Source organism: Crinia signifera, chromosome 1 (genome assembly GCF_055691185.1).
Source record: "Crinia signifera chromosome 1, ASM5569118v1, whole genome shotgun sequence".
NCBI lineage: Eukaryota > Metazoa > Chordata > Amphibia > Anura > Myobatrachidae > Crinia > Crinia signifera.
Genome location: NC_139217.1, coordinates 110,117,895 through 110,138,974, shown reverse-complemented (window position 1 = coordinate 110,138,974; position 21,080 = coordinate 110,117,895). Strand labels below are relative to the sequence as shown.

The 21,080-nt window shown below is 40.4% G+C and overlaps 1 protein-coding gene across 6 annotated transcripts in view; it reads right to left on the bottom strand.

Moving 5' to 3' along the window:
• Positions 1 to 21,080, bottom strand: part of ARHGAP10 (Rho GTPase activating protein 10) — a 286,142-nt gene that overhangs the window by 25,318 nt on the left and 239,744 nt on the right. For 5 of the 6 annotated variants that reach the window (XM_083171381.1, XM_083171373.1, XM_083171359.1 and 2 more), the window contains one exon: positions 19,681 to 19,840. In XM_083171381.1, coding sequence (XP_083027507.1) covers positions 19,681 to 19,840 — 160 coding nt within the window. The remainder of the gene's footprint in view (positions 1 to 19,680; positions 19,841 to 21,080) is intronic. The other variant, XM_083171352.1, reaches the window with a different exon arrangement.

Sequence of the window (21,080 nt, the reverse complement as noted above, 5' to 3'; positions counted from 1 at the left end):
TACAAGTGATACATTACAAGACAGTTTTTATAGTGAACACAGCAAGTCAAAGTGAGTCAGGTGGGGGCAGGTGAGCAACTCCCACTTCCGCTGGTGGGGTGAGCTGTCATAGCGGGGAGCCGTTGAATAACATTAGTTTACAGTGTAACCATGGTGATTTTTTAAAAAAAGGGGGGGAAAAATAGACGAGAATGCATAATAAAAAGTACAATAAAGAAAAGTGCATATATACATAAGGTGATAATGCGCAATTACTATAACCCATGTGGGCTAGTATTATAGTAAGTCAAAAGAATTATTTTACAAAAAACAGAGAAAGTAAACACAGTCGCGTATTCACAGAGACGATCATCCAATCAATGCAACAAGATTTTTAAAGAATTATTGACAAAGGGCGATAAGCATGATGAGGTAGCACACCAAATATCAGAAATGTGAACTTTCTATCTGAAGATAGAATAAGACACTTGCTCATTTAAACCCCGTGGGGAGACCACGTCTAAACGGTGAATCCACCTTGCTTCGCATTGGAGAAGCTTCAATCCCCTGTTACCACCTCTAATGGTTGCTGGTATGCAGTCAATCATACGGTAACGTAAGCTTGATAAGGGATGTTTATGATCTAAGAAATGTTTGGCCACCACATGATCGCTTTTACCCGATGCCAGGGCTTGTCTGATGGTACTTCTGTGCATCGCCATTCTATCCTTGAATTTACATTCGGTTTTACCGATGTATTGCATGCTACAGGGGCAAATTAATTGATAAACCACGAAAGTGGAGTTGCATGTAAAGTGGTGTTGTATTTTAAATATCTGGCCCGTGTGTGGATGTGCAAACGAGTCACCTGTGAGCATGAATTGGCAGGTTACACAAGTGCATTTAAAACAACCTTTGCGTGAAGGACCCAGCCAAGAGGGTTCCACAGCAACAGGATTGTAAGAGATTTCAGTTTTAACAAGGAGATCTTTTAGATTGCTTCCTCTTGAGTAGCAGGGCATGATACGTTTATTGTTGAAAGGCAACTTATTGTCTGATTGGATAATGGGCCACTTAGCTTTGATGGATTTATTAATTGCTTCCGAACTGGTGTTAAAGCGGTTTACCCACGGGAGGGTAGTATCTATTGTGGTATCTCTGGTTTTAGGTGACAGAAGGGATACTCTGTTGATTTTGAGGACTTTTGTTTTGCACTGGAGTAATTCCTCCCTTTTATAACCTCTTGTAATGAGTTTGTCAATCAATTCATCAATTTGCTTGATGCATTGCGCTGTGTCACTATTAATGCGTCTGTAGCGGAGCATTTGTGAGAAGGGTAAACCTCTCACAAGTGCCGGGGGATGACAGCTTTGTGGTTGAAGCATAGTATTCCTGTCAGTTTTTTTGATGAACACACTGGTACTTAATTGGTTGTTATCACACACAATGTCGACATCCAGAAAGTGGACACTTTCCCTGCTGATGTCGAATGTAAATTTGGTGGGACTGTCAGAAAGGTTATGATTGTTAATGAGATTTTCGAGATCCACTTTATCACCAACCCAAATTACGAACAGGTCATCTATAAAGCGTTTAAACAACAACAGTTTTGAGTTGACATCAGGGTTGGAAAAAAATACATCGTGTTCTATGGCAAACATGAAAATGTTGGCATACATTGGGGCTACAGAAGATCCCATAGAGCAACCCTTAATTTGTAAATAGAAATTGCCATTATAAATAAAGAAATTATTATGTAAAATCAATGACATGAGGGAAATAATAAAGTCAATCAGTGCCTCACCGAAGTCGCTCTTGTCTCTTAGGAATCTTTCCAGGATACGGAGTCCCATTTCATGAGGAATGGTGGTGTAGAGGTTTACCACATCGATTGTGGCTAACCAGGTATTATCAGGTAAAGTTCCCAAATTGTTTATGTCATTAAGGAATGCCATAGTATCCAAGAGGAAAGTCTGTTGTTCTCGAACAAGTGGTTGGAGTAAAAAGTCCAGATAAGTGGCTGCAGGTTGTAACAGGGACCCTTGGGCAGAAACAATGGGGCGACCCGGGGGAGGATTTATACCCTTATGGACTTTTGGTAATGTATACAAAATCGGGGTTGTAGGAAAGTCTGGTAAAAGTACTGTTTTAAGCGCTGGGGTAATGATGTTGTGGACAATGCCACGATCAAGGATAGTTTCCAGCTGGCGTTGTACTTGTGCAGCCGGGCTGCGGGATAATCTTCGATATGTCGTGCTGTCTGATAATTGGCGCACGATTTCCTGGTCATAGTCATGGATGTCTTGCAGAACGATTGCGCCCCCCTTATCAGCGGGGCGTATGATCAAGTTCTTATTGCTTCTTAGTTTTCCCAGAGCAAAACGTTCCTCTTTGGTTAAGTTGGGGTGTAGGAGGCGTGCGTCCATCGTTAATTTGGGGATGTCTTGATCTAGGAGACGGGAGAAGGTCTTGATGCTTGCATTGGATGATAATGGTTCAAATGTTGATTTTTTACTGAATTTCTTCAAAGCTGGTGGGATCGGCACTGTTGTTGTGGTAGTAGTAGTAGGATTGTTAGCGAAGTATTCTTTTAATTTGAGATTGCGGATAAGTTCATGTTTTTCAAGTTTCCACTGAAAATCATTGAAAGGTAATGAGGGTATAAAGGATAACCCATGGTTTAGGAGCTTGGTCTCGCTTGTAGATAAGATATGTGAAGAGAGGTTAAAGATTAATTTTTCTTGTTGGACGGAGGGCGACCCACTCTTCCTCTGCCTCGAGTTTTGCCGGCCCCTTCTTGTTCTGTGCCTTTTGTACGGTCTAGGGGAGAACCTCTGCCCCTGCGAGTGGTAACCCCTAAAGGGTGACTACCAGTGTTAGTAGATTCGATTTCACTGTTAGAACTTCCCGTGTCACGGGAGGAGTCGGTGTCAAATTGGGATAGGCCTTTTTTGGAATAGGGTCTGTTCCGTCTGAAGAATGGACGTCTTGGACCCTCGGATGGATTGCCAGAAAGCCATTTGTAAACATTATGGCGATCATAGTCCCCCTGGACCTTCAATAGTTTCTCTTTTTTAAAAAGAATTAGTTCTTTCTTGTATGCAGAGATTTGGATTTTCAGGCGGTCCATCCAGTCTGTCTCAGTATCTGCTACCAAAGTTGGAAGGTGTATTTCCTCAAATGAGGCGATTTTTTCTTTGAAGATATTCAGTTCTTTGGTTGATTGCTCAATAACGAGCACCATTAGGTCGAAAGAGCATTTGTTGAGTGTACCCACCCAACGTTTGCAAAACTGTGCATCAAAACGGCCGATGGTTGGGCAATTGCGTACCCGGAATCCTCTTGGGATCATTTTTGCTTTGTAGTAGTCGCTCAGCGACAAGGCATGCAGGTGAAAGTCTATTTCTTTTTTCTTTAAGCGGAGCAAGTCTCTGAAGATGATGTTGGTGGAAAGAGCTTCGACCTCGTCGTTTATGCCTTTCACGCACAGAATGGAGTTGATCTCGACATCCGAGAAAGTATGTGTATAGTCATTAGGGAATTGGAATTCACCAATGGCATTCTCGTTTGCCATGTTGATTGTGGTGATGTCGACTGTTGGATGTCGTCTCCGATGGTGTCAACTGTAGTACCCAGGGTGCGGAACCGTGGTCCAGTGATGGTGGTTAGAATAGTCGGTGTAGAGCCCGTAACCAGACGTTCCTTGATGTGCTGGGATGAGATGACGGGTGCCGTATCCAGTAAATCACACTATGAAGTGCAAAATACAATGTATAGAGATGGAGGGATCGGCACTCCTTAGAACCAATGTAACTGCGCCGGTGCCCTCACAATAAAAGTAATTGTAGATCCAACGAAGGTGCGGCACTCATAGCTTTCAATAATGAACACTTCACACAGTGGTAGTGATCAACGTTTCAAATTTATATCAAATTTTTCATCAGGATACAAGTGATACATTACAAGACAGTTTTTATAGTGAACACAGCAAGTCAAAGTGAGTCAGGTGGGGGCAGGTGATAGATAGATAGATAGATAGATAGATAGATAGATAGATAGATAGTAGATAGATACAGCACTCCCCTCCTTGTAGATAGATCTGGCACACCTTCAGTGAATAGACACGTTTTCAAGACAACATTGAACACTTTAACACTTTGTCAGGTTGCATGTTGTCTTGAAAACGGTGCTTTAAGCACTGAAACATTAAATTTTGGAACGCAAAAGCTTGCTGACAGCACCATCTGACCCTAAGCTAAAGAACAGAGGACCGCCTACCATTTGTAACCAAGCTGAATACAGCCAGCGCCATTCTGCCCAGGGCCACCAAAGCCCTATGGCCGATTATTAATACGGACACCAATCTGTCAAGCTTAAGTAACAAGACCCCCATGTTATGTTACAAAAAGGGATGTAGCATAAGGGACATCATCGTCCATAACAATGTAACCGGCTTTGCGGAAAACAGTACAGTACAGCACAGAAACTTTTTGACTCGCCCTTCAGGGTGTTACAAATGTATAAAGTGTACAACTTGCCAAGACATGCTGACTGGGCCCACTTTCGTCCACCCCAGTCTTTAACATCAAACATGTGCTCAACTGTATGTCGTCACACATCATCTAAGTGATAAAGTGTACATGTAACCTGTTATACGTGGGAAAGACCATCAGGCCCATGCGGGAGAGAATGGCACTGCACAGGTCCTCCATCAGCCAAGCAATCAGCAAGAAGAAAAACAGTAAAGGTCAGGAACAACCGGTGGCCAAACACTTTTGCGATATGAAACACAAGTTAACAGATCTTAAACACATGGCAATAGATCATATTCCACAAACCATCCGTAGAGGCGATAGGGACAACAAGCTGCTGAGATTGGAAGCCCGGTGGATCTATAGACTCAATTCCACCAAGCCACATGGATTGAATGACAGATTACCGCTAAATGTGTTCCTATAAAGGCACAAGCGCATCAAATGGACGGATCCTTCATAGTTATCCCAGAAGAGAGTGGAATCCACGACAAGTACTCCACAAACCAAAGTGTTCTGTTAACATGCTGTATTGTGTTGTCGGTCAGATTCGAAACTGCTACATAGTATAGAAACAACACAGCTTATGATCATCAGCATTTGAAGCTGATGTAATTCTGCCCACTGGGCCAAAATTACAAATGACGCTTAGTATACTCTCCGCTAGCATTGAGCATTTTTTCAGAGTATTAATTTTAATCACTGCACATTATCGACAGTTATTAGTTAGGCACTGTCGTCTTAACCGGTATGAATTTATTGAGATCTGCACAGATCACTTATTATTCATTCTTAAACACCATGTTTTATATCAAGATATGTTTTCTCTGTCTTCACTGTTTATATTTAACGCACCATGTAAACCCTCTCCCAATCTTGTCTTCCTAGGCGTCCAAAATGACTCAGGGGCTCACTATTCCACATTACCAGTTTTGTCACCATGACAACCCCCCAGCTTGCATTTCAGCAAGCGCTCCATAGACCGGAAAGATTGTTGGTTTGCTGTTTACTGCTGCTTGTATTGCCATCACATTGATAAAGGTCTGCACCAGGACCGAAACATCAGCAGGCTATCATTTTGATTGGATTAAACTCTGGACTTTCATGAGATGCCTGGCGAGTGCTGTTATTCCCTCTTTTGGGATTTCTGGGTATATTTCTGCTGACTCATTACAGTACTCTCTAAATGGCACTCCAGCAGACGCCTGGGTTAAAGAGGAGACTGCAGGGCTATTGGTTTCATATATACTGTATATTCTGGACACACACACATATACATGCATACATACACACCCTTTAAATCCTGTGGGCAAAAGGGCCACTTACTACATTTACCCCCTAACCTCATTGGGCTGTATGGTAGACAGAGTTCTTATGTCTCTGACTCAGCTTCAATAAGTCTATTTATAGACAAAGTGAAAAGAGAATTGTGACATTTCACTATATTGTACATAGCATCAGTTCAATGCAAGATACCTGTACAGCTTTGGTAAGTGGCAGTTCATGTTCATTTCTGGTGAGTTATCTAGTATCCATAGCCCTGGTGACCCTGCAAAGTGTAGAGTCATCAGCCAGATCCGTTGTAGGCATGCACTGGTGGCTGAGCTCAGTAGGGAAGGGGGGGCGTATGCTGGTATATCAAGGGGATGGAGCTAGTGCTGAACAAAGAGCATGGAGGTAATAACCCTAGCTTCCTTTTTCACAGGAAAGGGGGGGGGGGTGTCTGCTGGTATATCAAGGGGATGGAGCTAGTGCTGGGCACAGAGCAGGGAGGTAATAACCCTACTGTAGCTTCATTTTTTACATTGATGTTCGAACTCCCGAGAGAAACAGGAAGCCAAGCTTTCCGTCCCTTCATGACATATCGTTACCATACTAAATTATGGTTATGCCATTCAGCCAAAGGGCGGTGATGTAGTTGGAGAAGTCAGGAACTTCACCGTGGAAATCCACCCAAAGCCCTGACAACAGAAGGGTTATTTATTAACAGTTTCTTATATAGCGCACACAGATTCCGCAGCGCTTTACAGAGAATATTTGAACACTCACATCCGTCCCTGCCCCAGTGGAGCTTACAATCTATATTCCCTACCACATGTACACGCACACCCAGACAATCTAGGGTTAATTTTGTTGGGAGCCAATTAACCTACCAGTATATTTTTGGATTGTGGGAGGAAACCGGAGTACCCGGAGGAAACCCACACAAGTATGGGGAGAATATACAAACTCCGCATAGTTAGAGCCATGGTGGGAATCGAACCCATGACCTCAGTGCTGTGAGGCAGTAATGCTAACCATTACACCATCCGTACTGCCCTGTTTACAGCATAGAAATATCATAGTGTCCGTGTGTAACTGAAACATTGCCATATGCTGACAGCCAGTGAAACGACACCTCTTTCTCTTTCACACAGACAGAAACACACAGGCAATTACACATACAGAAACACAGAGGCAATCAAAAGGTAGCAGACCAGCTTTCAATGCTTTTACTTGGAGCGGGCTTAGCTAGTAGAGCATACAGCTAAAATGGATGATGTGATCTTGACTGTTTAATGTATATTCAGTAAGTAGGGTTCCAGTAATTTAAAATTTAAAGGAACAATTTATAATTAATAAAGGGCTGAGGGTATCTCAGGGAGAGTAAATGCATTAAATTTAATTGGAATATAAGGATAGCTGGTATAACATCAGAAGGATGGTGTAATCGTTAGCATTACTGCCTCACAGCACTGGGGTCATGGGTTTCATTCCCACCATGGCCTTAACTGTGTGGAGTTTGTATATTCTCCCCGTACTTGCGTGGGTTTACTCCAGGTGCTCCGGTTTCCTCCCACAATCCAAACATATACTGGTAGGTTAATTGGCTCCCAACAAAATTAACCCAAGAAAGAATGTGTGTGTACATGTGGTAGGGAATATAGATTGTAAGCTCCAGTGGGGCAGGGACTGATGTGAATGTTATATTATTCTCTATAAAGCGCTGTGGAATAGGTGTGCACTGCATAAATAACTGGTAATAAATAAATAAGTAAATGGTGAAAGCCCGATGGTCCACTTTAAAAGAACATTCGCAGATATATAATTGTATCAAAAGATTTACTTCTACTTCATAAAAACTTTCGGTAACATTATTATACTGAAATGTGCAGTGGTCTTGACTTTACAGCAGGGGAACCTTTCACACAACAGTTCAAGAAAACCAAGAATAGAGAAATATCTTCTGTATGCAGATCTCAGGAGGGAAAGGCAGAGCACAGAACTATGAGACACGGGGAAAGTGCTTCTGCACCATCTGGGCACTGTCGGGAATATCATTCTAGAATTTCAGAGGGAAGGTTATCACAAAAGAGCAAAGGTCAAAAAGTATAATAATTAGCTACATACAGCACTAGCAACAATGAGAAAACATACCTTGAACCTTTGCAGACAATGTGCTTAAATACATTTTAAGTTCCACAGGTAAAACATGGTACTACTATCATTTTACTATATTAACTAAAATAAATGTAAAAAATCCCCTAGTTATTAACAAGCCAGGCTATTACAAATAAATATATATATATATATATATATATATATATATATATATATATATATATATATAAAATACAAAATCTGAAATAGCATAATTCTGAATTTTATTTACAAAAATAAAAACTCATACAATTATTTACAAAAATAAAAACTCATACAATTAACATAATAAATGTAACACATTTTTCCTCTGTATTTGTAATTTAATAATTATTTTTAATATGATCAGACTGTTAACATGTCATCACTATATTTTTAGTTTCCAGAGTTAATGTCCCTGCGTAGCTCAGTACAGCAGGGAAAGAGTAGAACTTTTAGTTTGGTTATGGTATATTAGATCGGCATGGTCAAAAGGTCTACACGGTCAAAAGGACTACATCAGGGGTCTTCAACCTTTAAGACAGTGTGGGCCACATTAAAAAATTCAACGATGCCGAGGGCCACTAAGCTCTACTGTGGTATTTAGCACAGCTCTTAATAGATAGACAGCACAGCCCCCGCATAGATAGTTGGCACAGCTGCCCATACACATAAACCCTGCCCCCAATATATAGTCAGCACCAGGGTTATTTCTAAACAATTAGGGTCCCAGTGCAAACAGAATAAAAATGCAGCCCCCCATAAATAACTTGGTATTTAAGAAATTGCGCGCGCCTACAGCGCGCGCTCCCAAAAGGGGTGTGGCCTAATTATAAGGGGCGTGGTCTAATTATAAGAGTGTGAACTAGCAGGAAAAAAAATTACCTGACACCTCATTTTTGCGACCTGCATGGCCAGACATTGGTTACCGCAGGAATAGTTGTTGTCCTTCCATGCTTAAGTTGGCTGTCTAAAGGCCGCACAGTGACATCTAAACATGAAGGCCCATTACACCATGATGCTCATTGCACATTATGCCACACACCGTGATGCCCATTGCACATCATGCCTCGCACCATGATGCCCATTGCACCTTGCACTATAAGGCCCCCAATACTCCTGCTTATGCATATGATGCCCCCAGCAGTGCCTCTCACAAAATGCCACCAGTAGTGTCCTTCATAAAATGCCACCAGTAGTGTCCCTCACAAAATGTCCTAGTATTGCCCTCCATAGTCAGCACTGCATTGCACAGCATGCCAGCCCTCCCTTAGTCAGCTCCACATTGCACTGCCAGCCCCCCTTCCCCATAGTCAGCACCCTCCCATACACAGGGCCACATTGCACTGCCAGCCCCCCCTCCCACATAGTCAGCACTCTCCCCATACACAGGGCCACATTGCACTGCCAGCCCCCCTCCCCCATAGTCAGCACCCCCAAAAGATTTCTAAATGCAACCAGGTCACCTCACACACAACCCCCCCCCCCCGCCCCACCCCCAAAAAAAAACATTTCTAAATGCAGCCTTCTAAGCAAGCTCACCTCACCCTCGCCAGCTCACCTCACCCTCACCCTAGCCAGCTCACCTCACCCCCACCCCCACCTTCAACAAAACAATTCTAAAAACAGACAGCTCACCCTCTCCTGAGGCACCTGCCTCAGTGTCCCTTGCAGAGGGCTGCTGCTGGCGGTGTCGGCGTCTGTCTTCGCTGCTAAGAAGGGACAGGTGCTGAGGTGCAATGCAGTGCAGTGCGCGGCTGGCGGCAGTTGTCAGTCAGTCTCCTCCCGGCTGTCTGGAAGGGCGCGGGCGGGACGTGTGCGCGGCGTCAGGAAGTAGACAATGCGCATGTCTGTACACAGTCCCGCCCGCCCCAGCCTCAACGTCACCCAGCAGCATCCTCCGCCGCGTCCCTCTGCTAAGAGGACAGCACGGAAGGATTTTTTTTTTTTTCATACAGCAAAAATCTTTTGACTGGCGGGCCAGTAAAAACAAGACGGCGGGCCACTCGTGGCCCGCGGGCCACGGGTTGAAGACCCCTGGACTACATGGTCACCGCATACGTGTACCAAGTCCCCTCTCTGACCTCCCTATGCTTCGGGCATGGTTCCTCGCTGTGCTCAGCACACTATCATAATCTACCTCTATGGCCCCCTCCCCAAAATATCATGAAAAACTCATGTCGATCAATGCCAACCTTTTTCATGTCTACCTTTTGACCATGTTGACTGTTTGACTGTTGACCTAGACACTATAGATTTAATACCTTAAGTTTACATCATTTCTACTCCAAGTCTACTGTGCTGTTATGAGTGTCTCAAGTGGTGGAGTTGGATGTTTTGGGAGGATGCCCAGGTAATGGCCCATAGATGTATGGCCCCAGAAATGTATTGGGTAAGTTGCAACAATACAATGAAGAGAGGCAGAAAATATATGTACAAAGCAGCAAACATCAAATTGAGCCGCTATAACTGAATACTTGAAAACATTATACTTAAAAAAGAGTGCATGGGTATTAAAAAAGATTGAAAATACATACATGTCCAGGTTACAATGTTATGAAAAAAAAGATTATTGGAGGTGTCAGTGTATTTCATGGTTAGGAGTCTATGACCCTATAGATATGTCTATACAATATGCTATTACACCTTGCGTTTATCATTATAAAGAACACAGCAGCTTACAGTATCTTAGCATATTCTTCTGAAGATTTTCAAGGAAAATAAATAACGTTACTTATTATTAGTGTTAATCATCACTTAAGACTTGTCAGATTATGGTTCAGAGTTCTAGTATAATTAGATTTTCTTCACTGCATGGCTAACATGATTGATGCAGTTTATAAATAAGACAGGAAATTAAACTTATAAGCATGTATACCATTGGCTGCACTTTGCCAACGCAAAATAATATAAATAATATGCAGATTTATGGTGGGGCACAAACCAAACATGGATTTGCTTATCTGTAGGGTTTTCGATGTTTAGCAATAGATACAGTTGTCAGAATGAACAAATTGATCTATCCGACCTAAGCCTTGTTTATGAAATCAACAATGCATAAAATGTAACAAATTATATTCGGGGGTGGATAAACTGACAAATAAAGGTAAACTGACAGCTACAAGCATGAAAAAATGAATATTTGTTATTACATCTCTGGTTTCCTCCTTGCATACCTGAAGTCTCTGCCTTATTTACGGGAGCTGAAATGTATGGAGGAAAATGGCTATAAATGCACTCTCTGTGCATTGTTCCACGCCTAGAACCAAAACTAGTACAGTTGCAGTAGATGTGTATATTACACTGGATATCTGATATGTTCTTCATATTCCTAAACACTACAGACAACTTAGTTTATCTGTAGTGCCAGAGATTTTGGTATGTTCCGCAAGCTGTGAGCTGCGATCAGGACTGAATGCCCAGTGACGATAGGGCAGAAGATTGGAGGTATTTATTATTGACACTTAAGAAAATATTTTACTTTGTTTTAACCATAGTTTGTAATGGATAACTACAGTCAAAATGTAAAATATACTTTTAAAGACGAAGGATTGCCACTTTAAAAATACATAATGTATTAGGTTAATATTACAGTGTTATACAGAAGCTGGGCAATCAATTTGTATGTAACATCCTTTTTTGGGTACAACTGCATGTGGATCTGTCCATGAGTTTCCTTCTTTGTTGAGGTGAAAGGTCTGGATGTAGGTATATGTTTCAGTTGTTTGACAGCTGTTAGACCTGATCTGACATAAAAAGATTCTCTTTTCCTAGTCAAAAATAGGCTACTCCGTGGCATCATATTTTGATGAAGTTTGAAGTCTGCAGAGTCAAATGCCACTCACACAGCCTTTCACACAAAACAGCTGCCAAGTAATACAATGCTTTAATGCGAAAGTCAGTACCACCACTGTATGCTTCCTGGTGGAGGATTATCAGATTAACATGAGTACACCTCTTTACCTAAGCATATTCATGGAAAAAGCTTGCAGGGTTATTTTATATTTACTGCAATTGACAGTTCGGGACAGGTAGTCGAGAGACATATAGTCATTTGTATTCTCTTACACTCGTCTACAGCGTACTGAGCTGCAGTATCTAACGTTCTTGATACTAAAGTTGTACATGAGGAGTGGAACAAAGATAATAACTAAATGACATTGTCATTTTACAGTAACTATCACAATGTGATTTCTATTATTTCTGTGCTCCTGATCATGAATATGCCATGCTTAATTTTCAATTGGCTTTTGCGGCATACATATGTTTTAACATTTATAAAAAAAATTCTTAAAACCGTTTAAAAAATATATATTTTTTAGTCTGATTCAATTTGATAAAAAGGTTATAAAAAGACACAGGATAATTACATACATAAATGTTAGGAAGCTATGGGAACTGTTGTTTTTTGTAGTATTTTATAATCTTGTTAAAGGCAGACTCAAACAGTAAAACGCCTATCATGTGCCAATCCCACCTTCCTTGATATCCTGGTGGAACATTCACTAGGTTCTTTACTTAAATCTCCTAGACTGTACAGGAAGTGATCTAAATGGCTGTGCAAAACATTTAAAAATATGTACTTTAATACTCATGTTGGCACCTACTTTGTTGAAACACTTTAACATGTTGTGGACTAATCCCTGATAGCGGTCTACCTTGTGATTGCCTGAAGAATTTTGAATGACCGACACATAACTCAGCCATGCTTCTGATTTGGTTTCAGTCGTAGATGTGGTAAAATTTGGATCGTTTACCAGTTTCCATATCTGTGGGCAATCAAATATTTTTGCCTTTCATTTTTCAATACTAAAGGTCCGATTTGAACACTAGTCCGATTTGGGCTGTTTTCTCAACCGAATCCATTGGAATCGGGTTACATCAGGAGAGAACAGACCAAGTCGCTGGTGTTTGACATTCGATCCGATGCGTGGACCTGTGATTATCAGATTCAGAGATTGAACCCCCAAGAATAAATTGGAACTGGACCCATCAGTGGAACATCACAGGTGTGTTTTAGAACCTGCGATGTCCCTTGAACTCCCCCCGGCAGCTCTTGGCAGTCTTTTTAGATGAGATAAATGGCATGTGATTTATTGCATGTAAAAAATAGCCAAGTGCCAAATCGTGTGTGAGGACTCCTGGGAAGCTGCCAGGGAAGTTCAAGGGAAATCTGGTCCGACTTGTGGGGTCCCTAAAAATGGAAATGTTATACAAATATATGTGCACCAAATACCTGACTAGTCCGACGTTTTTATATATTGTTTCATTAAACCCAGTTTGATATAGAGAGGCAACAGTATGATTTTTTTCCTGTTGATTAAGGGCTCATGAATGATGCTGGTTTCTTCTACAGTTCTATACTTGGAGGCCATACGATTTGCAGCCAGTGCTTTAGTTTTACACAACTATTCCATGAGCATATGCGACAAGAATACAAAGTATATCCACTTTGCTGCTTCCGTGATCCACTCTGCTGCTCAGGAAGAAATTTTACCATTTAAATTGATATTTTCATGCTGTTAGGTTCTGTTGAATGACCAATAGGAACCGATGCAAATGTACAATATTCCCTTTGTTCAGTAATACGGACATTAAACTCCTTTTAAGTATTTAATAGGAGCCGCGTCTTCTGCTCGATATTCTGCTAAACCAATCATCTGGGGAATTTCAGGAATATTGTTGCAATACACAAGAATGTTATCTTGGCTAAAAAACTGCAGTAAGGCTTGCTCTCTATTTCGATACAACGTTATAGTCACATCCGCCTCAAGACAGTGCTTTTCTTCAAATCTGGATGCTAAAGCTCAGCTCCATATTTCGATAGATTAAAGTCACTAATTAAATCGTTTAGTTCCTTTTGAGAAAATTTGTTTGGGGTTGAACTTTCTTTAAACTCAGTTTCATCTGTGTTGTCACTTGCACTGAATGAAAGTAACATTTGCACATCATCACATTCAACTTTGAACAAAGAACTGAAGGATGGTACAGGTAAATCTTGTTAGCAGAATTCATACTTGGGTATTTCCATTTGCGTTTTATTAAATTAATTCATACTCTTCACATTTGCAGCACAAAAATAGCAGTCTCTAAAGTGATCTTTTGGCTCACACCACATTATAAGTATGCCAAAATGAATTCCTTTTCCATCACCTTTATTCCAATTCAGGAGTGATTCCATGCAGGTTTTCCAAACAATGGAGCAGATGTATTAAGCCTGGAGTAGAGATAAACTAGAGAAGAAGTGAAAGGAGATAAAGCACCAGCCAATCAACTCCCAACTGTTATTTTCAAACACATTTCATTGGCTGGTGCTTTATCTCCTTTCACTTTATCTCCAGTTTATCTCTACTCCAGGCTTAATACATCTCCCCCATTGTGAAGCACCACATTCTCGTCTTGCTGGCTTATTGGACATCCAAAAAAAAAGCCTTATACGCTTGTTTTGCAACACTATAATTACCACAAATATAACAAAAACAGGGTTGTTAATAAACAGTCTTTGAGAAGAACGAATATTTATGGCAAAAAAAAAAACGTTTTGTTTCACAGATTCAGTGCTAACTCCCAACAAAAGCCAAGGACGTACTGAACAATATAAGCCCAACCGGTGGGGAATTGGTTGTGGTGGGAAAGAGAGAGTCGAACAGAGGAACAGGAGGTGTGCTAACTGCATCAGTCAGTTTTCTCAATTGCTCCTATACTCTCTAATATGCTTTTTTTCTCTGGGATGAAGTGTATTAGAATGCAAATAACAATTAGTGCAGGTAATCACCAGGTTAGCACTTTAACAGAGTCAATTGTATTGTTTTTTTTAGTCAATCCTCATACAGTCCGGGTATTTGAATAAAAGCAGCCACTTAATTTCTCATTGTTGGTCGCAAATTTAGGAATGTCCTACATTTGCAACAGATGATGAGACATTAAGTAGCTGCTTTTATTCAAATACTTCCGGAATGAAGTAGTACCTTGTTATACTGCAGCTGTGGAGGGTGATCTTTTAATTATCTACTTCCCTTAACACTTAACTATTTTTAATTTAGGAATAGTTGTGGCTGTGGTCTGAGAAAGTTAGCAGTGAACGGTCATGCCCCCATCCAGCGATAGTGCAGAGATATGAATGTGTTATGTTTCTCAAACGTGACTATCAGCTATGTTATCACAAATAAATCTAATTCTTGTTATTGATAAAAAAGCAAAGCTAAGTTAATTCTGTTCAGTAAAGCTGCATAGACTATTAAGGTACTTCAAATGGAGAAAATAATTGAATTTAATAATTTTCATTAATTTGCCAATTCAGCTATAACAAAGATCTAATGCGAAAATAGGACTTACAGTACGAGCACTCGCAAATGGATCTTAAATCTTTAGCGAGAAAAATATATATTTAATGATTAAGCTATACCACCTCAAACTGTCTTTTAACCCTTTGAGTGCCAACGTTGCTGAGCGCAATCCACAAAATACCTGCTAAAAATGCCAGCATCGCTCACAGTGACGGTTTTTTATAAATACAAATACAGCCAAATCAAAAACTATAATCGCTGTTAGTGGCAATGGCATTTTTAACAGATATGTTGAGGATCTCTCAAAGCAAATTTGGCACTCAAAGGGTTAATAAAAAAAACATTTGCTTGGCAATATTCACACCTATGTTGACAAATTCCCTTGGCACTCAAAGGGTTAATACTGCTTATGTAGCAGTGAAGTTAATTTGTCAAAATTGTTGTGAAAATTGCCAAGCAAACATTTTTATTCATCAGAATGACCTGTAATGTTTACCTTATATAGGAAATATAATCTTTTTTTACACAATATTTTTTATTTGAATTTGTATAACAAATGTGAGCGACGCTGGCAGTTTTAGCAGATATTTTGTGCAGCTCTCACAGAGGTGTTGGCACTCAAAGGGCAGTATTCAATGAGAAAAATTCTCCGTGTTTTATGGAGAATTTTTGCTTTTTTCGCCTTGGACGGAGCATTTTGCTCTCCAAAAGTGAACCACCCTATTCAATGTGAAATATTCGCCGTCTTTCTAAGTGATTTTCACCGTCTCTCTCCGTGTAGAAATTCTCCATCTTTTGATGGAGAGCTGGAATGTGAACTTTTAAACTAAAAGTTTTTTTTTTTTAATTTTGGTGTAAAAAAATCAGTTTTTTTTTTTCTGTGAAGGGGCATGTTATTTTTATTCATGTGCTTATAGCACATGAATATATATTTAATAAAAAAAAAATGTTTTACATTTTTTTTTTTTACACAGTGCAGCCAGCAGGGGGCCGGAGCGCTCGAGCCGCTCATTAGATATTCATATATTCACTGCACCCGATCGTTAATATGCACGATCGGGTGCAGTGAATACTGGGTCCCCCGCTGGCTATAGGGGGGGGCAGCCTGTGCTGCCTGGGTCCCGGGGAGCCCCCTCCCCTCCACATATGTTCTGGGGCATCCAGGGAGACTTTAATCTCCCTGGATGCCACCGTCCCACGGCTCCCTGTCAGCTCCCTGCCGCGGACGCTCGTCCGCTGCAGGGGTTAAGACTCGCCGCGAGTGGCGGCGAGTCTTAAATACATTGAATAGTGGGAGCAGGAGGCTCCGGAACACGGAGAGTGCATGGCGAGAGAAAAAATCTCTCGCCATGCACAGAGAATTTTTTTCATTGAATACTGCCCAAAGGGTTAAAGAAGAACACCAAATGCTACAGTCTATCATCCATTTTTTTTAAATTACTATTAATTCAATATAAAGAATGCAGTTTGGTCTTATGATGACAAAGTCAGAAGATAACTACATGTATGGAAGACACAGATCTTGCCAGGTGAGATTTGCCCATTGTCTTAACAACTAAATAAAATGCATCAGCTGTTGACTAAGACGATATTTATGGGTTCTTAGAGCCCTATTTATCCCAATCTGTATAATTTGTTTTGAAAAGTTTTTTTATTGATTTTCACATTTTTTTAAAACAAATAGAACATTAGTATGCTTGTATAAATGAGCTTTGTACAATTTGGTGCATAAATGTCAGGGCCCAAAGACATGTTGGGTCCAGTGTCTATTTAGACAGAGCATAACATTGTGCTTTAACTTTAGCTTAAACGATTTGTCCATGAATTCCCGTTGGGGACCAATCTGTATAATTAATACCAAGGGGATCAATATATTTTATATTGAAATATAGCCTTAATCTACAAAATGATACAGTAATACACATTTTCACACAAATTTAGCAATCTCCTCTTGTCGGAGTGCAAGTTCTATTATGTTAAGAGCTGGAAGCAAAGTCATAGCTTATGCTATCACTCTGTTTCTTGGGTTGTCGTTGGCACATGTCCTGTGCATGAATCAGTAGGGGCCATCAGACAGTGATCCGGAAGATTCCTTTCTAAAAGACCCTGCAATACAGTAAGCCAAGCTCTGGAAGCTGTTGGTAAATCGTACAGCTTGAAGAAAACTATGGGGAGGGGGGCTGTGGTTGAAAATGGTGGGACCAAGGAGAGAGAACTCTTACATGCCTCAATCTTAAATCCCAGAGAGACGTTACATTTTTGGATGCCCCTGAAAATACTGCCAAATTTACTTGAATAAATATGCTCGATAGACACTTATCTCGGCCAACTAGTTCAAATGTACGCACACCAACGAGAGAATCCTGTAATATTTAATAAACATTTTTAGAAGAGAAATATATCACAATAGTTGTACAGTGTCTGGAACTGTAGCCTTTGATTGATTTTTGTAATGTTGTATTAAAAATGGACTTGCATGACCTATTAAAAATAACACAACATCTCTCCACCATCCTTCCTTGGCATGCAGCACACTACTACAGAAATGCAGCTTGTACACTTTCATTTATTGCTCTGCCTCACTTAAAATATCCTTCATATTCATAAGTAGAGAACATCTCAACTTCAGTTACACAAAGGTCATTGTACATGCAGTGACAACCAGCATATGAAATTGCAAATAATTCCATGCAAAATTTAGAAGACTTGAAGCATTAATATGATCACCATAGGCATGTGCATGGGGAGTGCAGGGAGTGCCCAGACACCCCCTAATGACTGGCACCCCTAATGAGCAGTTCTCCGCTCACCCTGACAGGCAGAGGCGGGGAGCTAGCACCGCAGTCTGTCTGCGGCAGCCACTCGAAAGATGGCTGCCACCTTGGAGGAGACAGATACTAGAAGTCGGTATGACCTCTAGTGTCTGCAGAGGAACACAGTGTGCCCAGCACAGCGCTACCCAAAGTGCAGATATTGGTAGTCCTGTGGAGCTGTTAAAGGACTCCCCTAGGCAACGTGCAGTCCCCTTGGCAATGAGCATATAAGTCCCCCTAGCAATGAGCATGAAAATGCTGGTCAATTTGGATATATAGCCAATGACCCTGCATGTTCAGCGGGTCCCAATGATGTCACTGAACGATATAGTTACAGGCATTGTAGCTATTGTGGAGATCATGACAAATTCCAAAGTAGGAACCACAAGGTGGTTTCAAACACCTGCATCATTTGGAGTGGAGCGATCCAATGTAAGGGCCTCATTTTTTATAAAAGAGGCTACACCAGTCTCCATGGTCATAAAAATGGTGTCTAATATAGTAGTCACTGTTGCAAAGAAAGGGATTGCTTGGAATCACCTTCTTTGCAACAGTAACTACTAAAGTTAAAAGGGGGACAATGTCCTTCTTATTCAAACTCAAGTTCAGGTCAGAAAAATGAGCGGGTCACTTTTAACACTTAAATTGAAAATACTGATGAAATGCACCACTTTACCCTAAAACTTAGGAATTTTAGAACATAGATAAAAATTGTTACAAAAGCTAGCATATCCTCATCTCCATTTTAGGCAATCATCTGACTCCTCCACAACCATGAAATGCCTGTGAAATCGAAACTCTGTTTATAGTTTTGAGAAGCACATTCTGTAACCAGAGCAAGGCAGGGACCTCAGCATAGAGTCATAATTATTAAACAATATCTCTGGAGAGGAGATTGATGGTATATCTCTGCCCCAAAAGGTTATAGTTCTCTTCCAAACATGAGTCTGAGGGGAACCGGCAAGGCCTATACTAAGATATTTAGTCTTACAGTATATGGATAAAACATTATAAATGTTAACAAATTATGTATTAGGTCAGATACTCATGCTCGTGAATATGGTGGCATAATCAAGCAGACATAATGAGTCAATTGTAGATACATATAGAATTGTTTATGAGGCACCTGAAACTGATCATGAAGAGTGCTGAAAGGTAGAATCATGGCACCAGGGTTAAAAACATCCTTAATCCTAGCTATAGGGTAACGTCCAAAGGAGTCAGCATAGGAAGCATGTGATTGAGGAGAAAGGTTTTTCCTAACTAGCTTGACCACATCCCTTTTCTTCCATCATAAGAGTCTGAGGACACCACCATATAAAATTAAAAGTTTCAAAAATTAAGAAGGTACGAGGTGGGCCTCTTGTAACAACTCAATATAAATAGAAAACAAACAAATACCCCATTTTCCAATGTTTTGGAGCAAATGGTTGACAGTCATTTGCTCCCAGTCGTTGCCAGATTTTTGTTCCCACCAGACAGATTGTGTACGCAGCTTTACAGCAGCAGGTATAATATAACTAGGTTATCTGAAGTTTGATTCTAATATCATAGCACAGACGCTATGGATGTTGGGTGAGAATCTGGGGACTAGTTATAAAAAGGGTCATTTGTAATAAATAACATAAAAAACAACCAATAGAACAACATAAACAAAACAAAGAAACTTACTCTGAGGTAGCCCACTCCAGGAGATCACTGGTGTCTGCAATTAGATGATTTCTCTCATGTGCAGAATTGATGCACGTAGCTGTAGGTGTAAGAGACTCTGGAGACAACGAGTCTGTGCTACCTGTAGGGGTTTCTTCCTTAGTAGAGTTGTTATTATCTGCTGCAGAAAGGAACAAATAAATAAAAATAAGTGATTCTAAAGAATGTGGAAAACGTATACTGCAGATTCTAATAAAACACAATAGGAGAAGTTAAAAGAAGTCTCAATAGAAAAAAAAACATGCTGCTACATTTTATAAAATAATAATAATTATAAAATAATAATTATATTTTGCAAATAATACACTCAAAGTTGAAAGCATTTTTAAATCCTTAAAGGATATATTGAAATATGGTGACATCTCCATGGTCTAACACAGGGGTGGGCAATAAGCCGCTCTCAACACCTGCACACATGAAATTATAACCTATTTACAGTAGTTTGATGTCTCACTCAGAATAGTGGTCGGTCTGCGGCTGATATAGGACTACTATTTTGCAAAGCTACTGAGGATCTTTCTTTTTACCCATATATCCACTTTCAGATGAAGCAATAAAAAAGAACTTCCATTGTTTCCCTATATACCCCAGTTGAAACAATATTAATAATATTACAGTTGTTTGTTTTATTGCCATCTCCACATAAAATTGCTATAATCTATATATATATATATATATATATATATATATATATATATATATATATATATATATATATATGTGTCTAGTGTCCGTGAGTCTCTGAAACACTGCCATCAGCTGGCAAAGAGTGAAACTACATCTCTTTCTCACACATGCACAAACACAGATGGTAGCAGACTAGCTTTCAAAACTTTTGCTTTGAGCGGGTTTACTAGTTGGTAACAAGCAATCAATGAATGAGAACCCAGATGACCTGTCTCAAGTGATACATTTCACATTCACCTCTCTGAAATTGATTCATATCATCTACAAATGAAGCCCCGCTCAGTCATGGGGCTCTTGGTATGCCAAGTGACGAATGAGGCACGCGTACATGCTTGCGCACCCCATTCGCAACAATGGACGCATAAGTGCGTGAGACACTCGCACTTTCCTGTCTCTGCATTCGGTGCACCAAGATGGGTCATCTCGCCACTACAGATAAACGTGGCTCTACATACAGAGATTTGTAACCAAGTGACTGCACATAAGACTAACATCCAATGTGTCCACAGCTTATTTGTACATCTGGCCCAGTTACAGTATTACAAGTTAGTCTTAAGTACCCAATCACTTCTGGCATTCGTTAGTGTAGTTCAATGATACAATCCAGAAGCAGTATTTGCATTTTGCAAGTCAATATTTCAACACGACTTATTAAATGATGAAAACAATTTGAT